The sequence below is a fragment of the Podarcis filfolensis genome (genome assembly GCF_964270895.1).
Source record: "Podarcis filfolensis genome assembly, chromosome: 10".
NCBI lineage: Eukaryota > Metazoa > Chordata > Lepidosauria > Squamata > Lacertidae > Podarcis > Podarcis filfolensis.
Window position 1 is genome coordinate 7,313,443 of NC_139612.1, and position 25,196 is coordinate 7,338,638.

The 25,196-nt window shown below is 42.0% G+C and overlaps 1 protein-coding gene across 19 annotated transcripts in view; it reads right to left on the reverse strand.

The window, feature by feature from the left end:
- Positions 1-1,280: 1,280 nt before the first annotated feature.
- ATXN7L1 (ataxin 7 like 1) overlaps positions 1,281-25,196 on the reverse strand; it is an 81,857-nt gene continuing 57,941 nt past the window's right edge. For 5 of the 19 annotated variants that reach the window (XM_083575061.1, XM_083575053.1, XM_083575066.1 and 2 more), the window contains 8 exons: positions 20,751-21,028; positions 14,821-14,903; positions 13,142-13,398; positions 11,634-11,826; positions 8,210-8,331; positions 5,059-6,001; positions 4,304-4,378; positions 1,281-3,882 (listed from right to left, as the gene is read on the reverse strand). In XM_083575061.1, coding sequence (XP_083431187.1) covers positions 3,841-3,882; positions 4,304-4,378; positions 5,059-6,001; positions 8,210-8,331; positions 11,634-11,826; positions 13,142-13,398; positions 14,821-14,903; positions 20,751-20,958 — 1,923 coding nt within the window. In that variant the 5' untranslated portion in view covers positions 20,959-21,028 and the 3' untranslated portion in view covers positions 1,281-3,840. Of the gene's footprint in view, positions 3,883-3,902; positions 4,379-5,058; positions 6,002-8,209; positions 8,332-11,633; positions 11,827-13,141; positions 13,399-14,820; positions 14,904-20,750; positions 21,029-22,853; positions 23,389-25,196 lie in introns of those variants that run through there. The other 14 variants (XM_083575068.1, XM_083575071.1, XM_083575060.1 and 11 more) reach the window with 9 other exon arrangements.

Here is a 25,196-nt window from a genome sequence, read left to right on the forward strand (position 1 = left end):
AGTGCAGTATTGATAATTATCTGGTGGAGATTGGGAGCCAGTGGCCAAGTTGGTCTGAGAGGGTGCCTTGTGTAAAAGGTTGCTCAGGTAAGTTTTTAAAGGTGGCCAAACTCTGCAGTCAGAAGTACAGCCATAGGAGCTTTGGGGTGCAGAGAGAGTTTAGTTTGTTTTATTTCATAAAATTAATACACTGGTTTAAAAAACACAAACACAAGGCTCCCCCAAACCTCAAAGCGATTTACAAGAGAGGATTTGCCACAATAGCTGAACTGGGTTGTGAGAATAATTGACTGGCATGGAAATGGGGGGGGGGGGGAGAAATTTGGCCGGCAGTAAAAGTCTCTTAAGAGGCTGACTCTTGAGTCTTTGGAAAGACTGCAGCATGTAAATATCAGTATTTCCTTGGGTACAAAGGTTGTCTTTAATAAAGCAATTATCTTAGTTTAAAGCAGGCAAGTCCATAGTCCGTTTCAGGGGCCTGATTCGGCAGGGCCCTGTGGCAGTTTATTTCCTGGGGTAAAATCCTAAATCAACAAGGGGTGGGGATAAAATAAAGGTCAACAACTTCAATCCTAAAAAAAGGTCAACAACTTTGGTTGGTCTTTTGGTCGGCCCTCACAGCCCTTCACTTCATCAAATCTGGCCCTCTTTGAAAAAAGTTTGGACACCACTGGTTTAAATTACAGCACTCCTCTCCAGCCAAGTGTCTCTAAAGATGGTTGGCTAAGAACAAGGTATATATAGCTTTTGCTTTCTTTGGGTTACTGTTTTCTTGAGTCTGTGCGATGGCAGGAGGAACATTGTGTGTGTTCCCTTCTTCAAAATGGAGCAGGTCCTAATATTAAGGATGTAGACTAGAGCACCACTCTTGACTAAGGTGTCTCTGAGTCTACCACGAAGAGATCAAAACACTTGATTGTTGAATGTACCACTGGTTCCTGAGCTTGAAATTCTCCATCTTGGGCCAGAACCATCTGAACAAGCTATGAATTGTGGACTCCCCATACCCCAACCCTCCTATCCCAGCAGCAGCCGCCACCGCCTCTTAAGTAGAAAGGAGTGGGGATGAAAATCCCCACAGAAACCTCCTTCTTCATGTGGGCTGGACCTTGATGGATCAATGGTGACATTTTAGAGTGAACCCCAGTCCTAAGTGATTGCCTTGTATTTACAACAGTGACAAAATGAGGTAACAGAAGCACTGGTTGACGCTGCATGAAACAGAAAAAAGTTTCCCAAAGGTAACTTTCCTTCAAAAGCTAATAAAAACACTTCACCTATTTCTTACAAACATATAAATTATTTTATTTACAAAGCCATGTTACAAAAAATAATAATAATAATAATAATAAAGCAAAAAACAAAATGTAACCCCAAAACAAAAGAAATACAATCGCTCACTAGAGAATATCTCCAGGCCTGGTGTTGAACTGTGGCAGTATCAGTCAGATACATGTTTGTTCTTTTTTCAAAACTGTAAGCCATAAAGTTTTATTATTTACACCTTACTTCCGACACAATTTTCACAAGCATGGAATGGGCTCTTTCTGATACTGCTAATACATAAAAGGTGCAGAACAAAGAATGAAAATACTTAGTGTTACAAAATATGGGTTTGTAGAAAAGAAACTGACTGTACACATATGGCATTTTCTTTTAGAATGATTGGACATGCTTTCTTCAAAAGTCTTCTGGAAAAAGAGTCTAAAATCTGTAGTAGGAAAGCACAATACAGGAGGTGCAAAGTCATTTCTGTGCAACAGTTAATATTCCCCATGACTGACCAGCTATGCAAAACCCACAGAGTTTTGTTAAAGTGCCATGGGCCAACAGCATAACAAAATATAAGGTGTAAATAGAAAATTTTCTTTTTTTTTTCAAACAATAGTTCACTGAGAATCAGCAGTAATAGAATATGCTGTATAAACTATTCTCTACAAAGGTTGATCAGCACTATGTACAATTGTTAACATTGATACAAAAGAAGGCATACAAGTTATCCAAGTCGCTTTTGTTTTTTTAATATGGCTGAAGGGCCTATGCATTGCGTATGTGTAACAACCAAAGCTGCTGAGCCTCTATTGCTGGAAACGAATCACAAAAGTCTTCAGGCAAAGGTGGGAGGAAGTAGAAGGAAAAGCAACTGTTGAATGAATGCTACACTAATAATACATTATAGGCTGGTCCAGTTCAAATCCATTTTAAAAAAAACAAAACAAAACTGCATTTCACTTTTCAGGCTGGACATTTTAGCACGTATAAAATCAATTGGTGATTTTTTTTAAAATGCAGGGGATAAAAAAAGTATGAGGTTTTTACTTGGTTTCCAAAATGCTTTCAGATCGATGCCACTGAAAATAAAAGGATACATACATAAGCAGCAAAGAACACTCCTCAGTCCAGCTTCTTACATAACAGATGCATGTTAAGAGCTAAGGAATTCTTAACACGACTGAATTGTTCCTTCGGTCACTGAGTGACATTAATTATCAGAAGCAGCCACTGAATCTCACCACCCCTGTTTCCCCTCTAGAAGTAGAAAACAGCAGTTCACTTATCAGATGGTGTTTTCTTACTGAGATTTTAAAACTCCTGCAGTTATACAACACAAAATAAATTAGTTTTTTTTATAGATAAAAAAAGTCAACAAGGCTCTGTTCCTACAACTGAAGACAAAAATTGTGCAAAAATAACAAAGATATGTACACTTTTTTCAGTCTGAAGAAATGTACAATAAAACCATAACTCAAAAGTACATGAAAAATATAAGCATTGCTTAAAACTTTCCTAAGTTTCATATTGTTCATGAAACTATTCCTGTCACTTCCCAAATATAGCAAAACATAAATTACAAAATTAACACTATAAAATTTTACTTTAAGAATATCTTCTAATTTCCCCCCAAAGGGCCTAGCCATGTTTACAATTGTTAAACATTGTATAAGCTTTAAAAATTTCCTTAAGCCTTCCCCCCCCCAAAGTAAACGGCTTCCTACCCCCTTGAGATGTAAATAAACCAGCATTTAAGTGCACTTTTAACACTGTAGAAATAAAAATTAACTGCTCTGTAGTACTTTTGCAGTACCCTAGTATTAAGTTCCTGATTTCAAAATCTACCTTTATTTTTTTTTTAAAGCAGTAATTCCTGTAAAACATTGTCAGTGCAATTCTAACTGATACAAATTCAGTATGCTCAGCTCCTGTCTTTTCAAAGAACAAATTGTTTCATTAAGGAAAACAGTAGTATAGATTCTTTGTGGCCCTCCATCTACAAGTGAGGAAATTTTCACATGGCGCTCCTATTAATCTCACTGGGAACAAATTGAATAAACCCTTCAGTACATTGAGCAGATTAGGAATACCATAATCAACAAGAGGTGCTGCACACTGAAATCTCTGAACAACGTCAGTGAAACCTCTGGCCACACAGTTGTTAGTTACTGCTGAGAAATGCACTAGGACAATAATAAATAATAAATACAGAAGTTACTGTAAATTTTAAACAATGAAGGGGTGTTTTAAATATAATATAACCACACATTGCATTATTTCGGAATGTTCACTGCTGTCATTTGTTGCAAGAAACAAAAAGGGGGAAATGCAACAATTTGCTTTTAAAAGCTTGAATCCGAATCAAACCAGATTGCACAGATCAGAGGCCGATGTGTATTGAGGAACTGAAATATGCCACAGTTTTATGTAGATTTAAAAACATTTGTTTTAAAAAAAACCCCACAAAAATATTAAGTAAATTTTATCTGCAGGAGACAGAAAATAAAATAAGAAACCAGAGTAGGGCTGCTAAAACGAGACAGATTATAGGCTGGTTGCTTTTCCTCGTTATGGAAGAGTCCTTATCCTACCAGTCCGGTTTAACGTCTTCTGGAAGAAAGATAAGAGTTGATTGTAAAACAATGCAACATTTTGCTCCACTACATGAACTTAATTAACTACAAACCCCAAAATTTGGGATACCCTCCAAAGTGATGCCAAAGTCCTTTTGCAGAAACCCACATTTTGCAGCAACCCACTAAACTGAGTAATTCATGCTCAAACCAGAGGTCCTAGGTATCACCCCAAAACCCAACATACTTCCAGTTTACAGAACCTTCCCAACAGTTGGCTAGGCAGAATTCTGACTTGCCTGACAGAGATGAGTGGCTTTTTAGAAGCCTGCATTAAATCATTACAGTACTTCTTATAATGCAATAAACGTGTGCAGCTTCGGTAGTTTATATTAAAATCACTGGTCAACAAACTGGTTATATAACCACTTCAGGAAAATTTGTAAACTGCAACTCACTTGTTTGTTGTGCACTGGGTTCGGTGTACTTGAAGGACTGGACTGAGACAAAGCTACACTGCTATTTTTTCCAATCTGTAAGGTACAAACAGTATTCAGAAGGCAAGATGCATAAACCATATAGAACTGCCGTAAAAGCAAGCGTACTCTCAAAATCTTTTGCAAACTTTTTCAGCAGGGGGCCGGTCTACTGTCTCTCAGACCTTGTGGGGGGCTGGACTATATTGGGGGCGGGGAATGAACGAATTCTTATGCCCCATGAATAACCCAGAGATGCATTTTAAATAAAAGGACACATTCTACTCATGTAAAAACATGCTGATTCCCAGACCACCCGCGGGCCGGATCCAGCCCCCGGGCCTTAGTTTGCCTACCCATGATTTAACTTCCTATTAACATACTCTCATTTAAAAGCAATATGGAACACGTGGCTCTCAATTTCAGTAATGTATCATGCAGATGTCAGGCTATCCTGGGAAATGTTTGGGGCTGACCGTTGGGTAACCGTGGTATAAGAAACCAGGAAGTTGCCTCTGCAGCCAGGAGCGGAATGGGAGATGCAACCTTTCTTCAACCTCATTGCTCACTCACAGGCCAACAGAGGCTGGCTGGAGTTGTGCATTACATTTGGACAGGAGGCTGACTGGGTGCTCCCTCAGCAGTTCACCTCTGTGGGCATCCTGATACATCCGCCAGACTACTTTGCCCCTGCCAAGTCAGGGAAACAAGACCCGACAGACTCGTGAAACCCTTACCTGCCGAGAGATGGAGCTGTTTGGAGTATCTGGCACCGTAGGAATAAGGTTGGCAGTGCTCTTTTTGTGAACGCTATTCATACCAGGCATTTTAGTGATTTTACAGGCTTTGCTACTAGAACTAGAGTTTTTGCGTTTCTTCCCTTCCGATTTGTCAAAACAAAGGGGGAGAGAGGACACGGCGTTGTGTGCTGTTAGGGAGTGGTCCCCTGAATGGTGGAGGAGGGAGGGCACAGACAAACCGGAAGAGTCAATACTGTTTACTACGATGCTCATGTGTTTCACTGAGTCTGCTGAGCTACTTGATAACGAAGTCCGTCCTCCTGAGGGCTCCGATTTGGCACTGAGTGGGGTTGTTCCATTGTTTGCATTGTGCACAGACAGACTGTTATAGGAAGATGTGGCCTGATAAGAGTTCAAGGTCGAGCTCAGGTTCAAGACGCAGTTCTTTTTGTGAGACCCTGAAAAGGAAGAAGAGGGGGACGAGGAAGTCTGCAAAGACAGCGAGGAAGAAGAGGGCGGCCTTTTCTTTTTGTTACTAGAAGACTCATCACCGCGGCACGAGAGATCTCTGACTTTTGAGGATTTGCTGGTTTTCGTTTTGGATGGCTTGTGGGGTGGGGGAGGGATAACCGCTGGCACAGGTGACATGGCCGACGGGGTCTTAAATGTCGAGTCTATAATACTCAGGCTGGCAGCCACGTGAGGGAACGCCGTAGTGTGCGACATAATGGAATTTGTATCCGATGCAGTCACAAAAGCCGCGTTGGACAACATGGCAGAAGTCATCAAGTAGGAAGAAGGTATTCTTGAACTGACGGGCGCCGAAGGAATATACACTGCACTAGGGTTGCTGAAAGGTTGCAAAACCGATGCTGGAAAAGGGGTGGAGATATGTGCTGCTGGAGAGGGCATCGGACTATCCACAGCAGGAGGGATTTTCCTGTAACAGGAAAGAAAAAGAAATACTTTGAGGTTCGGGCACCTTGTAACTCAGCTTAGCTACAAGGACTGAGCAATAAACACATACACACAAATAAGAATTATTGGATCGTTTTAATTTACCAGTTCCAGTTCATTACATTTTGGGATTTATTTCCAGATTCTTGCAACTGGGCCTCCTCTTACTTCACACTGGACTAAGGGTATATGCCACTCAATCACATATGCTCTCCTACCTTCCCCGCCCAGCCGTCTTATGTGAAATTTCCTTCCATTCTTTTCTACTTACCAGTTAATCAGGAACGCTCCTAAACTTACTTTGATCAATTGAGTTTAATCTGGGTTCTCAAAAAGAAGTAACACCACAGTTGTGCTGGTAGTACTCAAATCATATACATAACTGGGCCTGATCCACTCAAGTATCAGAGTAGGTTTCCTAAGCGGTTAAGTCCTATTTCTCCCATTCTCCTGCCAACACCAGGAGACACTGCAGGGGATAGGAGATGTTGTTCATGCCTCCCCCAGCCACGTTCAGCCCTCCCTCCCTCTGCCAGGCAAGTTCCTTGAATTCACCAGACAATCTACTCCAATCCAAATAACTTCAAATATAGAAGGACTATCATAAACATTCATAACCAATTAGTATTGGGATGTGCAAAGTTAACAGAAGACTATGTATCAAGTCTGATCCCCGAAGTTCCAACTATTGTACCTCATTATTATTATAGGGACGCGGGTGGCGCTGTGGGTAAATCCTCAGCGCCTAGGACTTGCCGATCGCATGGTCGGCGGTTCGAATCCCCGCGGCGGGGTGTGCTCCCGTCGTTCGGTCCCAGCGCCTGCCAACCTAGCAGTTCGAAAGCACCCCCGGGTGCAAGTAGATAAATAGGGACCGCTTACCAGTGGGAAGGTAAACGGCGTTCCGTGTGCTACACTGGCTCGCCAGATGCAGCTTGTCACGCTGGCCACGTGACCCGGAAGTGGCTGCGGAGAGCGCTGGCTCCCAGCCTCTAGAGTGAGATGAGCGCACAACCCTAGAGTCTGGCAAGACTGGCCCGTACGGGCAGGGGTACCTTTACCTTTACCTTATTATTATCATTATTATTTATTGAATTTATATACTGTCCTATATCCGGAGGTCTCAGGGCGGTCATCAATAAATTACCACTAAAGAACAAGTGAGCAATGTTCCTTCAGGCAAATGTTACAAGTGGCAACATCCAAGTTCAAGACAGTGCAAATGGCAATCACAGCCCCAATCTTCGGAGGTTCGCAGAGTTTGCTTTTAATGGCCCGGGCCCTGTGGGGGTCACACAGTGAACGAGGAAGAGGCACAAGATCTTCCGGCAATTTTCTATCCTATGGTCACAGTGGAGGCTTCATTTAGCCATCAAGACAAACAGCCTCTGAGAGCCCTTATGAATTGGTATAAATCCCTTTAAAGCCATCTCTGCCAGTGGATATCACCACAGATGGTGGCAATGACACTGAATACATTGTGCAGAATACTACCACGGGGGGGGGGGGGGCTGCCCTGAATCTGTCAGGCCAATCAAGCTAGTTGAGTTGAGTATAGAACTTCTCTTGATCCACTTCTGAATACTATCCATAATGGTATAAACCTGTTATGTCTCTCATTCACATTTTTTTCCTGGTTAAAACAAAGCAAAACTGAACAAACATTCTAACCTTTCCCCATGAAGAAGGTCCTCTAAACCTCTCGATTGTTTCTGCTCCTTTTCTACCTCTACAGTTGTGTGTTTTTTTAGTTTAGTTAGAATCGAGTATATTCACTTCCAGAGTTAACACTAAATACATTAATTCTAGTAAATGAACCACCATAGCCGCTAGACTCTAGAGGGCCGTGAAAATTTGTGTCCCGGGATTTTTAGACTCCTCTATCCATGCACTATCTGAAACCAAAGGGGCCATAGGAGCCAACTTCTAGGGACCAAGCTCCCTTCAGCCCCTCCCCCAAAATAATGTATTTGAGGGGGCTGCCCCCCCCAAAGTTGATGGGCATTGCCATTCAAAATGGGTGCATGCACTGTGTGTTGTAATCAATTATATGCGGCACGGGGCTTACCTGCTCCCCCCTTAAAAAAACCCTTTGAGGTGACAGATGTGAAATACATTGGCGTTATTTTCTGCTCTCATACCCCACTCTTAGACCTGTAGGATAACATGAAAGCAGAAGCTGTTTACTTACCTCCACATCTGTGAGTTTAAGTGTCTTTCTACCATGGAATTCAGTGCTAGTCGAAAACGATCCCATCTTCTATCAAATACGTAGTAACCTCTTCCCATCAAATGACTTCCAAATGAACAAAACTGGGAAAGATAAAGGGGAAAAGATATAGCGATCTTTCAGAAATCAATGGATGCTGCTGATCAATACATTGACTACAGAAGTTTAAAAATGCTAACTAAATAGTGATTAGTCTGCTATCTATTTGAGTCTAGTGAAAATAATTGCATTAGTAAATACCTTTGGCTTTCTCCTTTTACCCCAAAACTTGATTTCATTTTCAGGTGATTTGGATGTATATCACTTTTGGTATCTGTAACTAACATCCCTAAATTTACGCTGCCGTAAAAAAAAATATTGCGGTCTCTGGCTTGCTGTGCATGCATCCTCTAGTAAGATGCAAGTCATCACAAAACACAACATGGGAGAAGCCACAAATTGCATTAACATTTGCATTTGCAAAAGCTACAGCCTTAAATACTATAATTTTAGAGGATGTTATTAGCTTTGTATTAGCTATTATCCTAGGTCATCTACCTGGTAAAAAAGTATAATCTACTATTAGATTAAATGAGACAAGGAATTTCACACAAATATGCTGAAAGAAAAGATATTCATGAAATCAGAAGAGCTTCAGGGTATACTATAGGGAGCCAAGATTGCAAATTAGTTAAGGATCTTCAGACTTACTGTGAAATCATTCTTCTAAATCAGACATAGGCAAACTCGGCCCTCCAGATGTTTTGGGACTACAACTCCCTTCATCCCTATTGAACAGGATCAATGGTCAGGGATGATGGGAGTTGTAGTCCCAAAACACCTGGAGGGCCGAGTTTGCCTATGCCTGTTCTAAATACATCTAAAGATGACCTCAGGTGGAACTTGAGTTCCACCTAGTGGTTGAAGTCAGGAAGTGCTGTTCATTTGCAGAAGCTTCTGGGTATCAATTGAACCATATGGCTGCTTCTTTTATGACAAGCCATACAGAGAATAGAACATAAGACCAGTGGCAATAAGGCAAAAGACATACACCGCTGCTCCTGGCTCCTCTTTCCTTCAACCCAGTGGGAGAGATGGGCATCAGATGAGGGCGCTGAAATCTCCTGGGGCACATTCATGATCCCAAGCCATCCTCAAGCTGGGAGGTGCAGGGGTCACTTGCATCTACATTAACCACAGAGGCCAAAACACAGCCTTCTGGTTTGGCAAGAGAGCTGTGTGCATCATTTAAGGAAGCACAGGCAATTTTTCCTCTGCTTTTCCCTAATTGCTGCAAAACACTTTGCTTGGAGCTAAACAAGAAGTCTGGGGCACGACAGGTCTGCTGGAGACAGTGAAGGAAGAACGACTGGGGGCACACCCTTCACAAAGGGAAGGGCTTCTGTGGAGCAGGAAAAAGATGAAAATGGACACAGGTGACAAAGGGCTCTTTTATTATTACTACTTAAAGGCAAAAGGTAGGAATGGGAAAGCGGGGGAACTAGCTTAAGGAATGGACAGACAAACTGATATGACAAAGAGAGAGAGTGTGTGTTTAATGGAAAATAGGTATCTAGATGGGCTCCGTGGAAAACATATACACAAACCAAGAAGGGAACAAATGAGTAAAAACACACCTAAATTGAAGGAAGGAGGTAAAGTGTGTGCTCAACAAACACTCAAGGTGAAGCCAGAAACAGAAGAAGAAGAAGAAGAAGAAGAAGAAGAAGAAGAAGAAGAAGAAGAAGAAGAAGAAGAAGAGGAGTTTGGATTTGATATCCCGCTTTATCACTACCCGAAGGAGTCTGAAAGCGGCTAACATTCTCCTTTCCCTTCCTCCCCCACAACAAACAGGTGAGTGGGGCTGAGAGACTTCAGAGAAGTGTGACTAGCCCAAGGTCACCCAGCAGCTGCAGGTGGAGGAGCGGAGACGCGAACCCGGTTCCCCAGATTACAAATCTACCGCTCTTAACCACTACACCACACTGGCTCTCAGAGTGGTCACAGAGTTAACTGTGGTCCAGGAGCATCTGCAAATGAATTTCTGCCTTCAATCACTAGGTGGAATTTCAAGTCTCACCTGAGGCCATCTTACATTCAGTTGTTTTTCAGTATTAATGGGCTGCCTTCTACCTGAAACACAAATCTATGTCCCTACTTTAACATCACTAAGGATAGAAGCAATTATATCTAAGGAGAGCCTCAAGGTCCATAAATAGCAACACCCTAGAGGTCCTGGGCCCTAAGGAAGTTAGATTAGCTTCAACCAGAGCCAGGGCCTTCTCAACACTGAGTGGAACGCTCTGTCTCATGAGACCAGGGCCCTGCAGGATCTGATTTCTTTCCGCAGGGCCTGTAAGACAGAGTTGTTCCGCCTGGCCTTTGGCTTGGAGCGAATTTGATTCCCTCCCTCTCTTTCTTTTTTCTTTTCCTTCTCATCCTGCAATGAGGCTACATTTTAATATTTCAATGTTTCAATATTTTAATGTTGTATTTTAATTTTGTTTTTAAGTTGTAATCACTCAACTTGTTTTTATTATTGCTTGTAAGCCGCTCTGAGCCTGGCCTTGGCTGGGGAGGGCGGGGTATAAATAAAAATTATTATTATTATTATTATTATTATTATTATTATTATTATTATTATCTGCATGTTCACAGCTTGTGGTCTGTATCATTCAACATGACTGACTGATCTGCAGCAAAGCAACGGTACAGTTGGGTAGACTGACGTTGGCATACAAAGTTTGAGCAGCGTTGGGCAGGGCAGCTCACCAACTTGGGAGACCTCACATCAGGGATGGAGAACCTGAGAACCTCCAACATTGTTGAATTCCAGCTCCCATCAGCCCAGACGACATGGTCAGCTGTGAGGGGTGATGGGACACCAGCACCATCTGGAGGTTCCCAGGTTCCTCACTCACCCTTGCCTTCGATTATGAATTACAAAGTAAATGAGGACATGCCATGGAAGAGTTGGGTGGAGAAAGTCAGTATGAAGAGAGAGGGCTACTTCTGGAAAAGAACCCAGCACAGGTCATTTAGCCTGGGGAGTAGTTTCACTTTCTAACAGCCTTGCCTCTGTATGTTGGTGAATAGCTGGGGTGGGGGGCTCAAACAAATCAAGGTTACTCCAGGATACAAACCATGGTACCAAGCCACCATTCATAAGCCAAGCAATCATGAGTTCAAATGGTGGCTTGTTAAAACCCAAACCATGGTTACTTGCTCAGAGCAGGTTCAAATGTTTAGGCAAATCATACTTAGGTTAAGCAAACCATGGTTTAGCATTACATGCAAAAACAGCCAGTTTGTTAATAAGGTGCAATGAGGTACCTCTTTCGTAAGTGTATACAGCCAGTCACAAATGTCAGCAATGAACAGGGTTGCTGGAAATAAAAAGACATACCCCAAGAGGTCGAGGATGGTGTCCGGAATAGTGACAGTCTAACTTCTCAGATTCTTCGGATCCCTCCACTTCGCCCTCATCACTAGATAATCTGCTAGGCAGATCTCCTCCCATAGAAGGCAGAGGCAGTTCTGGAGCATAACCACCATGGTTTGAAGAACTAGTGCTATTTATGCTGTTTGCAGAGGAAGGCCTAAGAGGGTAAAATGACCAACACAGGGTTCAAACTCCACAACTACCTTCCTAGCTAAAAGGAAACTTACAGTAGGATACTGCAACACATACTTATGTCACCATGCTCAATAAAACTTATTACATCCTAAGCATGTTTACGATGGAAGCCTTATACAACTAACTCACAACTTACACACATTTATCTTGTGTGCATTCAGCTTTAGACACTTTGCAAAAAAATAATAATAAATGGGGGCTGGGCTTATAGGAAAAAAGATGTTGGCAATCCCACCCACCATTGAACCCAATGTGTTTTGACTATACACAATTTGGCTTTCCGTGCTATCTCCTGAACATAACCCCCACAAAGTTGAGAGTCACTTGTACTACAAACACATTAAGTAAGCAGTAAGTCCCTCTGAATTCTTCATTACTGACTTCTGAATAAATGTGCATAGGATTGAGCTGCGTGTGTGTTTCAATAAACTATGCACATAAAAACCTTTTACAAAAATCCATCTTCAAAATGCCATTAGTATTGAAACATTAAATGCATTACTGCTAGTCAGAAAGTCTGGATCGGAAAATAGACATTTCCTACAGAAAAGGAGAAGATAGAAAATGCTGCAACATTCAGTGCCCCCACTACACAGAAAGCACAGAAGCTTTTGAAGTATAGTAGATTTACTACGACATTTACCGTATTTTTTGCTCTATAAGACTCACTTTTTCCCTCCTAAAAAGTAAGGGGAAATGTGTGTGCGTCTTATGGAGTGAATGCAGACTGCGCAGCTATCCCAGAAGCCAGAACAGCAAGAGGGATTGCTGCTTTCACTGCACAGCGACCCCTCTTGCTGTTCTGGCTTCTGAGATTCAGAATTCCCCCCCCTTGTTTTCCTCCTCCAAAAACTAGGTGCGTCTTGTGGTCTGGTGCGTCTTATAGAGCGAAAAATACGGAATGTCAGAAATTTAGAAGGGCTTGAAATCTGCAGGGGCTTTTATCAGGAACTGAATTGCAGAATTCTGAATGAAATTCAGAATGAAACCTAATCATTTCCTACTTCATTAAAAAGGTGCTACTTTCAAGCCCTGATTGTGGAAAGCAATTGGAAAACAAGTTCCTGGTTTTTGCTAGAGTCTGAATAGAGACTATCCCTCAGTCTCTAAAATTTTGCACTGCACACGAGGGATATATATATACAAATAAATATGATTTCCATAATTTGTCCACGCCACTGAATTTGAGCTTGCTCATATCATAATTTGGCATTTCCCTGGGCCTACTACTTCCTGTGGAAATACTCACTGAATGCCAGAATCCTGTGCCCACTTACCTAGGAAATGCTGAATTGGGCAGTCTTGATTTTGCAGGCGACGTTCCTTTGGGTTCTTGCCCGGAGTTCACTGATGTTCCCGACAGAGCGTCTTGGACTAGCACAGGTTGGGGCTGATGAGTTTCCCTTATACATTGCGGATGCTCCTTGTCTTTTGCTACTTCTTTTTCCCGCGATCGAGCTTTGTGTTCAGCTAAGAGAATGTCAAACTGTTTTTTACGGCCTGGAACTGCTCGCCGGTGATTAAGTGAATGAGTCTAAAAAATAGGGTAGTTGAAAAATTTTTTAGAGGGTGTAAATATAAAAACCAATTAAAATATTAATCTAGGAGATAGCTAGAAATATTTGACTGATCATTGATACACGAAACAGTTCTTCTATACAGGTTAGTTCACCTGTCCTAGGAGGCACATACAGTTTAATGAAACATTATTTTGGTGATAAGAAAACTTTCCATGAAAACACTCTACACATTAGTAGCATAACCAGAGCATTGTGGTTTTAAAAAATGGGGGTGTGAATATAAAAACAGTTAGAATATATTAATCCAGGAAATAGCATAAGTTCCATGATGTTATTGTGTAAATTAATTGCAAACCAGACCTGGAAACAGCATTCTCTGTACCTTCAACATAAATGTTCAATAGCTTTTCATCTACAAGTTTATTTATTATTTATGTCATAAAATTTATACGCCAGTTTTAAAAAATCCTCAAAGCAGTTTACAAAGAGAATAAAACCAAACCAAAAAAGAAAAAAAGAACTATTTAATTCGTTCAAAACAAAGTTGCAGGAATATTTTCATTTTGTTTTTAAATTAATGGGTAGAAAGCAGGTGTTCTTGTCTTTACAAAAAAGCAATATTTCCTAAAGACAAGGGTGCTCAGTTTGGGTGGAAAGGGTCAATCAGTCAAAAATAATATTTTCTTTACTCTGAAAAGGGAGCTGCAGTGCTGAAGTCACTCAGCTGCACTCCACATTTCTTAAAAGGGAAGGCAAATATTACTATTCTCCCCTACCCCTTTGTAATCTGTTAAATTATGGCCTTTTCCTTAGCTAAGGGAGAAAGTTGTCATATATGACAAACAGCTCAGGTATGTCTGTGTGCTTCAACCCTTTAACTGGAAACCACCAAATGGGATATTCCTGGTCAGATAACGTTGGTCTGGGCTTTGGAGGCCGGAGTTTGGGAGCTCCTCCGATGAGACAAGCTCCTTTCTGCCCTCCCCAGGACTGAGAAGAGACAGGGAAATGCTTACTCTACTTAAAGGGATTTTTGTTTGGCTCCTCTTGCTGTCCCTCCTTGCACTCCAATGCCTGAAACCTGCCATTAAATGCCTTGTCAGCCTCCCTTACTCCTCCAGCCATCAACACTTCATCCAGCATCAAGTGCTTAACCCCTATGCATTAGCTACGAAAAGAAAAAAAGATAAAGCCTATCCATAAATGAGGACTGCACTACTGCAGAACTATTGTTTTCATTCATTCATTCATTCATTCATTCATTCATTCATTTTTGGCAATGAATAACCACGGTGCACAAATCACCCTATTAATTTAATATGGGGTTGCTCTTGGCTATTTACAAATACACGACGTATCAGAATGACCTTTATACATTAGTAAAAATGTCAGTCACGGCAAAGCATTATATATATTTAATTTAACAAGAAAACTACCTTGCAGGTGAGTGATCTTGTGCAGGGTTTCTTTGTCTCAGGATCCAATACTCCACAATGTTTATTTGGGTCAAACTCTCTTTCTGTTTGAAAATAATAATTATAATAAAGTGAGAAGATTTTCTCCCTTTTTTTTAAATAAAAAAACCTTAACATGTTTAAAGTGACATGAAACAAAAACTAAATACACTTTAATGGTGCAGATGAGAATAAATATATAAAGATATTGTACTTTTCCTTAACACATTCTGATTTTTAGCATACCTACATCAAGGTATGATGCTTGAAGACAACAGATTCACAGACACACAAGTTCATTCTCACACAGAAACTTAGCAAGATTCCTATCTAGTTAGTAACAAAGCTAATTTCTCTGTTCTGCTCTGCCTCTTGAACTGAAGCTTGAAAACGACCCCACCAGCATCACCTACCCCTTAACAGCAGAGCATTTAATGTAGCAAAGGGAACGGCTTGTGCAGGCCTGCATCCCATACTGTTCTTGTGTAATGGATGGATTTATTAGTACTTCACTAAGCTCAATATGAAATGTAATGAAAGACCTGGAGGGAGGGAGATTGATGGAGATTACAGGCTTCTTTCCATGGGCTTAGGTGTGCAGAAGAACTCGCATACCTGTTAGAAGGCATGTGGAACTATTCTTTTCCTTCCCTCCATTTCCTGTTGCTTGGACAAAACGAGCTGCTTGTCCCAACTGCTCTATCAGAAAAGTTATGGGCTATCATACTCTCAGGATCAAAGCAATGGCCAATCATCGTGTTTTGGTTACAGATCAGGGCTGACAACACAAAGCCCACAGGCCACGATCTGGCCTGCTAAGGGTTTTCGATCAGCTCACATGCAGTAGCTTACCTGTTCACTCTTCCATCCAGGCAAAAAGTTTTACAGAGCCGGGGGGTGCCATGCAGTGTGCATGGCCCTGGCACCAAAATTTGTGGGTGCCCGGCTCCTTCATGGAGACTTTTGTCAGTGCCTTAGGGCCCCAGGCAGTTGGCACCTATGGCTCACATCATCACTGCCTGTACTGGTCAATGGGAGTTGAAGAAAATTAGCATTAGGTAGAGCCATAGGCTCCCCACTTAAGGTCAAGGACTGGACCCAATCTGCATGCACAAAGACATCATCAAACATGAAAAAGTGTTTCACTAATACAAAACAGTGTTTAGATCCTGCCATTTAAATCTAAAGCACAACACTAAATGTTAAGTATGTGCCTCTCAAGGTATGTCATTCAAAAACAGAACAGACCTGCCCCTTTCTCAATCTGCAAAGGTCAGAGAATTCTGGATCTCTGATCAAAGCGTGAGTGGTGAAATTAATGGGATCAGAAGACTTTCCCACAATAAAATGTATCATTTTTACCAAGAATGTGATAAGAATTCTCAGGGTGGTTCAGAGGGTCATTTTCTACCAATTTCTTGCCACTTGTAACTTTTGGCAGACTGCATGTTAAAGGCCTAGCATTAGCTCTTACGAATGGTTGCAACCACTCCTGAATATGGCATAATTATGCACTAATTACAAAGATCTTTCTTGTGTTTATTTTGTTCTATTTCGTTTGTTTCGTTTTTAATGTCAGGAGAAAAGCATACATGATAGCTTGCTCATTTGGATGCAATTGCAAGCTATGGTTTGCCCAAAACTGAAGTCAGTGAGGGAACTGGAGTGCATGAGGGACAAGGGAACATGCAAGCCCAAGACTTGCTCATGTAATGCCAGATCACAGTTTGGTATTACATGTTTAACAGGTCGTTTAATTGTGCTCCCTTACTAACTGTGGTAAACATACGATCCCAACTTTGCTTTCTGACATTCTTTAAAATATTGTTCTGCCCTTAATCTTGTCTCGGTTACACATACCCAACTCCTTCAGCCTTTCCTTATATGACTTGCCTGGTGGCTTCTGTCACCCTCATCACAGAATCCTCTGAACTTTTCCTCTTTGTTGACAATGTTCTTGCATTGTGGCACCTACTGCGGAACACCATATTCCAATTGGGGACCAGCCAATGCTGAGAAAGAGGATACTATTCATTTACTCCGTATAGCATACCACTCACAACCTTTACTATCAAACCAACATTGCCTCTTCACTATCATCCCTGGGCAGAGGATGTTGTAAAGTGTACTTAAACTGTGAGAAACATGGAGAGGTATTCTCAGATGAGTGTTCCACAACCGGGGAACGCCTCCTGTCGGCCTATTAAAATTTGAGTCTGTAAGATACCCCTGTTTCAAGTAACCTACAGCTATACTTCAACTGATGGGTCAGGACCCACAGCTAAGTCAGACTAAGAGAAGGTAACTCTCACTGCTGGCACTAACATCCAAACACATGCACGGTAAAAAATGAAGAAGAGACCCACCTAAACATGAATGTTGGGGCCAAAAATGAGTGCCATATCTGTGAAGACTAAACAGTACAGTGGTGCCCTGCAAGAGGAACGCCTCGCAAGACGAAAAACCCGCTAGACGAAAGGGTTTTCCGTTTTGGAGGTGCTTCGCAAAACGAATTTCCCTATGGGCTTCCTTCGCAAGACGAAAGCCCATAGGGAAATCTCCAGGACAGCGGGGAAGCGCAGCGCGTCTTCCCCACTGTCCTCGGACCTCCTCCGAAGGCTGGCGGTGGGGCGGAGAGACCTCCTCCCGCCGGCAGCCTTCGGAAGGCTGCTCCGAAGGCTGGTGGTGGGAGGAGGTCTCTCTGCCCCACCGCCAGCCTTCGGAAGGCTGCTCCGAAGGCTGGCGGTGGGGCGGAGAGACCTTCTACCCGCGCCAGCCTTCGGATGGCTGTCCTGAAGACTTGCGGTGGGAGGAGGGTTTTCCTTCCCACCGCCAGCCTTCAGAAGGCTGTTCTGAAGGCTGGCGGTGGGGAGAAAAGTCCTTCTCCCCCCGCCAGCCTTCAGAAGAGGTCCGGGGACAGACTGTCCCCGGACCTGGTCTGAAGGCGGTCTCCATAGGAACGCATTAATTGATTTTCAATGCATTCCTATGGGAAACCGTGCTTCGCAAGACGAAAAACTCGCAAGAAGAAAAAACTTGCGGAACGAATTAATTTCGTCTTGCGAGGCACCACTGTACTGTGCAACACATAATAAAGTCTAGGAGGACAGGAAGCTGCTATTATTAGACTAATGCTATGGTGGAAAGTTCATCTCTTCTTAGAACATCTATATAACTATGCTAATACGAATGTGTACATTCAAATACTATCAGACCAATTACTGTTTAGTATTTCTAAGGTATTAATAAAACATGCCAAATAGCCATTAATGTTCAAATACAATCTTTCAATGTTCTTTTATTGCACAGGCCTGCTAAAAGTCAATTCTTTGAGAAAAATAAAACTTTCTGGAAAGCTTTTCACTCATTTCATAGAAGCATCACAGTGCTGAATGACAAGGGCACACAGTCTTGAGCAAAATGCACCTGTTGCTGCCTTTGAACTAAACCACTAAAATGAGATAATGAAAACTTTACATATACGAAGTTATCTGAATTGTCTGCTAGAAAGACAGCATCCATTTTTGTGCATTTCCCATTTATCTGATCTCTCATTAGGGAGTTACCAGTTGGGCTTGTCCAATTGCGAAAAGACACTGCAGCTTTGAAGCAACATGCATAGATCCATAATAACACAAAGCAGCTGGATAATCAAAGGGGGTGAGTGGATAACTTCCTCTGTACAAGAGCTAGTATTTCAGCACACACAAATTTCTCCAAAATTGTAGTTTCCCTCTGTAATGGGAATTGGGGTTGCTTGTGCGTAAATTCCCAACTGCTCCTAGCTGTTGGGGTAGCTAAACCTTTCCCTGATTTGACAGCCCTTACAAGCCGACTGTCTCAGTCACTGGCAGAATCCGTCAGTGGGCGTTCCCTGAACTTCTTCCAACATAAAAGCTGTTTGACGCCAAGTCTCCGCCTAGCCTCCCTGCGCGGAAGTCTCCTGCGCAGAGTGGGCGTGGCCAGCGGAGGTCCTGGGCTCTCCCCGCTGGACCCTGTGGAAGGGTCTTGGAGCCCTCTCTCCGAAGACCTTCCCTGCTCCCCTTCCTTCCTGGTGTCACGCCGATTTCCTTCCCCAAGGGAAGTGTTCTCCCTCTCCCTGCTGGTCCCTTCTCCTGCATCATTGGAGAGCCCTACCTCCACTCTTGGCTCCGATGTCAGTTCCCTGACACCCTCCTATAATGTTAAGCGCTAATACTTTACTCAGGCATTGCGTACATTTCTCCCCCAACATTTGAACAAAGATGACTTAATTGTTCAGCATTGCTTTCTCACCTCAAATGTTTCTTAATTCTCATTTATTTTTCTTGCTCACATAACTCTCAATTCTAGACTTGCATCACTGTAAGATTCTATTTTCTGGTCCTCCTATTTCTGACCTTTGTCCTACTCTCAGTTCCTTTCTTCACTTGAATTGCTCTGAATATTCTCCCTTTTCCTCTTGTTTTGATTTACCACTAACTTTCTTGCTTTCAAGCATCTTCGTACCTTTGGACCGCTACATCTTTCCTATTTCTCCATCTTCCACCACATTCTCCACTCTCCCATTAACCTTCCTTCTTAAATCTATCCCTTTCCTCCGGAGGCCCACTTTATGTTCCTTCCCTTTAAAAAAAGCAACCCGTTGAAAATAATCATTTCCTAAGCGTCCCATGGTTACTCCTCCTTTCCCACCCTCTATTCCTTTGACTTGTTCCATTCCTTATCTTACAAGTCTATCATGGCTACGAGCCCAGAGCCAATGCATTTTATGCATTGTCCAGATTTTAAGCGCTGAAAACAAACAAAACACATTTTTAAAAAATCACATTCTTTCCTATATCATGGACCAAATGGAATTGTACAAGCAACATTCCTGCATTAGAAGACGTTCTATCTTCTGGTCACCATCACTACACATGAAATGATCTTTACTTCTTTAAGTTTTTAGGAGTACAGTAATAAGTCAACAGTTACTAGTTTATACAGTGCATGACTGCCAGTTGAAATGCAATGAGCAAAGCTATGTGTCATTACAGCGACGCTTTGTTCCAACAAAGGCATGAATATTCACATGAAGGGAATGCTGACGAATGAGACCAGTAAAGGACACTTACCTTTAACCAAGAGAGAGGAGGTAGTAGCATTTCTCATTTGTGCAAACCAATTGCTTTTTTTTGCTTGTTCAAATTTGGGAACACTGGGTTAGATCCAGAGGTCCCCGCCTTCCACTAGGGCAAGGCAATATTCAGATCCAAATCCATTTTATTTAAATACCGCTGAAGGGAAGAGCATCCAACAGCCTCCTTTATGAGATAATCCTGTTTGATTTTTACAGAATTTGTTCCTTAGTTCTCTCCTACGTCATATTAGGTAAAGGACCCCTGACCATTAGGTCCAGTCGTGGCCGACTCTGGGGTTGTGGTGCTCATCTCGCTTTATTGGCCGAGGGAGCCAGCGTACAGCTTCCGGGTCACGTGGCCAGCATGACTAAGCCGCTTCTGGCGAACCAGAGCAGCGCACAGAAATGCTGTTTACCTTCCCGCCAGAGCGGTACCTATTTATCTACTTACACTTTGACGTGCTTTTGAACTGCTAGGTTGGCAGGAGCTGGGACCGAGCAACGAGAGCTCACCCCGTCGCAGGGATTCGAACCGCCAACCTTCTCATCAGCAAGTCCTAGGCTCTGTGGTTTAACCCACAGCGCCACCCGCATCCCCTACGTTACGTTTTGCAAAATTAAGAAATAATACCAGAACACCAATATAAAGTGTGAGGCAAGTTGTGCTTCGGTATTGACGCTTAAACAGATTTGACATGTGGGCCGAGATCACCATTATGTAAATAATAGCTACGGGATATAATAAATAGCAACAAACGCTACTAACGAAGAATGATGGGATCTCATCAAGTCATGCTACAATGCTACTTACCTGAAACTCTCTTGTAAGACTTGTTACTGTTTTTAGTGCCATTTTGGTGTTTCTTGTCTATTGATGGAGCTATGACGCCTTTGCCATTCAAAATCTTTTCTGGCGATGGTGGCACCGATTTACATGTCAAAGCAGATTTAATTGGAGCGGATGTGGTAGATGAAGAGGCCGAGGAGGTGGAGCTGGTGGTAGTGGTTGCAGAGTTCATTTTAACGTTGGCACCATCTGCCTTCACTAGGTTAGGAATTTTCTCTAGACTGACTACGGGAACAGGAACACTGAAACACCAAAGAGAAAGTCTTCAGGATGTGTTTTCTGCACCATGCGACATATAGTCTCTCAACTTCCTTCCATGCTTGGTTTCACATTACAGCCACTAACCCTGGAATTAACCTAAAACCGGCACATTTAGTTATACTGTTTATTAACATGTGCGCATACTATTTTCTTAATGGCCAGTTCTAAACACAAAAATATAAGTGGTGGGATATATATGTATTTTTAAAAACCTATCTGTACTTGTTTTTAAAAATGTTTTCTCTTTGATTATTATTATGCCTACTCTTGAGATAGTGTAAATTTATAAGGCTTACTGGCTGTATAGTGCAGGCCTCTATCACAGGGAATAAAGGTAAAGGTAAAGGGACCCCTGACTATTAGGTCCAGTATTGACCGACTCTGGGGTTGCGGCACTCATCTCGCTTTATTGGCCGAGGGAGCCGGCATACAGCTTCCGGGTCATGTGGCCAGCAGGACTAAACTGCTTCTGGCGAACCAGAGCAGCGCACGGAAACGCCGTTTACCTTCCTGCCAGAGCAGTACCTATTTATCTACTTGCACTTTGACGTGCTTTCGAACTGCTAGGTTGGCAGGAGCAGGGACCAAGCAACGGGAGCTCACCCGATTCGAACCGCCGACCTTCTGATCAGCAAGTCCTAGGCTTTGTGGTTTAACCCACAGCGCCACCCACGTCCCATCACAGGGAATAAAAGGAGTCAAAATAATATAAACGTTTTCAAATTTATCATCCAAACTAATGTGTTTGATAGACAGAAGAGCAGTCTTAAAAGATTTTAATGGCATGCTTTTAAATATTGTCACAGCATTTAATAAATCTAACGGACCCTGAAATAGAGGACCAGAACGGAACTCCTGTGCGAAATTATTGCCACCTGTATTTCCGTTCCAAACTACAGCAAAATGTGGTACTGGGCACAAATTCAGACTCTCAAAATTGTAAGTCCTATGACTACAGAGATCTTTACTCTGTAGAAGACTATGTACACTGCTTGTGTAATATTAACAGTGCTTCATTAATAAAAAAACAGTTTCCAGACACTGTGATGACAAATACATATTTTGAAGTGGAACTGGCAGAAGAATACAAAGGAAGCAAGAAGGATCATTGCACTCAGCTTTAAGTTCTCCTCGCTCCATTATAGTCTTGTTGCTTTATTATATTATTACCATACTTAATTTCACTTTCTGATCTCAGTCAAACTTAGAAGCAGTTTTCACACACAAGACTAAAAACACATTCAGCTAATGTTGTTGATACAGGAGAAAAAAGAAAAGGGGAAACTGGCATTTTTAAAGATCTTCATTGGAGGCCATTCTTTGGGTTGCCCAGCCTTTACTGGTTAGGCCAGAAACCTCCTGCCCAGCCAATGGAAATCCATGGCAATAGACACTGGCATTGTGAATTATCTGTGTTGATTTCAGTGCCAAATTAAAACTAACTTATTTTGAAGACTTTATAACCAAGGTTTCTAGAAGGCTTTTCTGTTTTATAGTTATCTTGCTGGTATTTTACTTATTATGATTATTATTAGTTATTTAATGTATTTTATATAGAGATGTGCTTTAAGTACACTTATGTTAACCGCCTTGCACACTGCCCAGTGAAATGGGAAAATACAATGAAACAGACACAAACATTTAAAAACCCAGTGTACAGTTTAACCAATACAGATTTTACATCTATGTATGAGATTTGGTAAATGTGCCTTAAGTCAAAATAGCCTGAATCATCATGCATCATTAGGACATTGAGAATATCTTTGATTGCCAAAAATATTTCACAATCAAAATTCTGGCCAGTACCTTTTGTAAAATTTCACATTAAAATTAGGTTGTTGTAAGAAATGTTTAACCTGGTTGCTTTAAGAATTTGAAAAGGGCATTCAATTTTTTTTCCTTTTAAAATACCAGTTCCTTTTGTTTTGTTATTCTTGTTTTCAGTACTTCAAAAGTATAAATACAGAGATAGAGATGTAATCATAGTCAGAATGATACCATGAAGCTCCATGCCTCTCTTGTCTCATGCATCAATATGCTCTCCTTTGCCTTCAACCCATATTATCTTTCTCCATGTCACGATACACTATTCTTTCATTTATGGAAGATTTTCTACATGCAGCATCTGTTCTGTGTTTCCCAGTTTTTAAATTTCTCTACAGTTGGAAATGAGGGCTGTTGCTCCTTTAGTCACATGACGGGAGAATATTCACTGTGTTCCAATCTGTGCAGAATTTTAAAGGAGCCCAACACAGAAAACTTAGCAGAAGTGCTGCCAGGCTATGACTGCATATGAGGTCCTATTCTATCATATCAACATGGTTAAACCAGCTCTGGCTGTGTTTTAGCATCCGTTGTTGGGTGCTGGAATTTAATTATAATGGAGTTACGTTCATAGCTAACTCGCATCAGCAAAATAAAGGTAAAGGTAAAGGTAAAGGGACCCCCAACCATTAGGTCCAGTTGTGGCCGACTCTGGGGTTGCGGCGCTCATCTCGCTTTATTGGCCGAGGGAGCCGGCGTACAGATTCCGGGTCATGTGGCCAGCATGACTAAGCCGCTTCTGGCGAACCAGAGCAGTGCACGGAAGCGCCGTTTACCTTCCCGCCGGAGCGGTACCTATTTATCTACTTGCACTGTGACGTGCTTTCGAACTACTAGGTTGCCAGGAGCAGGGACCGAGCAACGGGAGCTCACCCCGTTGCAGGGATTCGAACCGCCAACCTTCTGATCAGCAAGTCCTAGGCTCTGTGGTTTAACCCACAGCACCACCCGCGTCCCCCTGCACCCACAAAGTACATCTCTACAATAAACATGATGGCATATACTACATGGGTAAGTGAGTCATTCAGAACTTTATTTTGCACAAGTGACAATGACTGAATTTTGAAACTGGGCAACTTGCAAGAAGATGGGTCAAAGCCACAACTGATTCCATGAAGCAGGTCCTATCTCTTTAAAAAACACACCCTAAAACTGCAATCCAGTAAAGGGGGACAAAGAAGCCAGACATTAGGATGAGTAGAGATAGCCTAGTGATAAAGCTGCAGTTGAGAACGTATGGGATTGGTGATTGGCTTATACTTCGCAAAACTGAAAGGGCAAAACTGAAAAGGCACCCTAGCCTGGGATAGCTCAGTTGGTAGAGCACGAGATTCTTAATTCCAGAGTTGTGGGTTTGAGCCCCACACTGGGCAAAATATTCCTGCACTACAGAGGATTGGTCTTTTGGTCCCTTCCAACTCTACAATTCTATGATTCTAAGTGCTGCTTTTCAGTAGATGCTGGACAGAGGCTTGAAAAATTAATCTGGATCAACCTCTCAATAGAAACAGGACTGTTTTCTCTGTTTTAAAATGGGTTTGAGTCTGTGGTTGCTACCTTTTGCCTATAAACGACAACTTTGGAATGGATATTGCCTGTTACCTATTGAGAATTCATACTCTTGATGTTATAATCCAAGAACAAAAAGTAGCAGACATTCCCCCAGGTATATAAAATAACTACTGGGATTAACTAATATTTCATCAGCTTTTTGCTGTCGCCATGTTGTCATGGAGTAGGGTTCAGCCATTTTGATGTGATTCCTCTATCCCCTCCTCAGGAAATGTCTTTTCCAAAGGAAGTCTGAATTCCTTATTAACTTGCAAAATCACAACCTCTTATTGGGTCATATACAACTAACTTTTACTCGGAGTAGACCCACAGAATTTAATGGACCCAAGTTTGGTCTCACCGAATGTGGTCCAAAGGAAAGTCTCACATTGGAAACAGCACAATGGCAGCCGAGAAAATCAGTAACGTCCCTTTCTAATATTATGTCATTTTTAATTAAGAGCAAATGAACTAGCATACCCTCCAACATTTCTCCGATGAAAATAGGGGTGCCCCATTCCATAATGATAATTTTACTATTTATACCCCACACATCTTACTGTGTTGCCCCAACTACTCTGGGCAGCTTCCAACATATATAAAAACATAATAAAACATTAAGCATTTTTAAAAAAACTTCTCTATACAGGATTGCCTTCAGATGGCTTGGGGGTCGGATAACTCCACACCCTCCAACATTTCTCCAATGAAAATAGGGATAGCCTCAGGAAAAGCAGGACATTCTGGGATCCAATCAGAAATTGGGACAGCTTC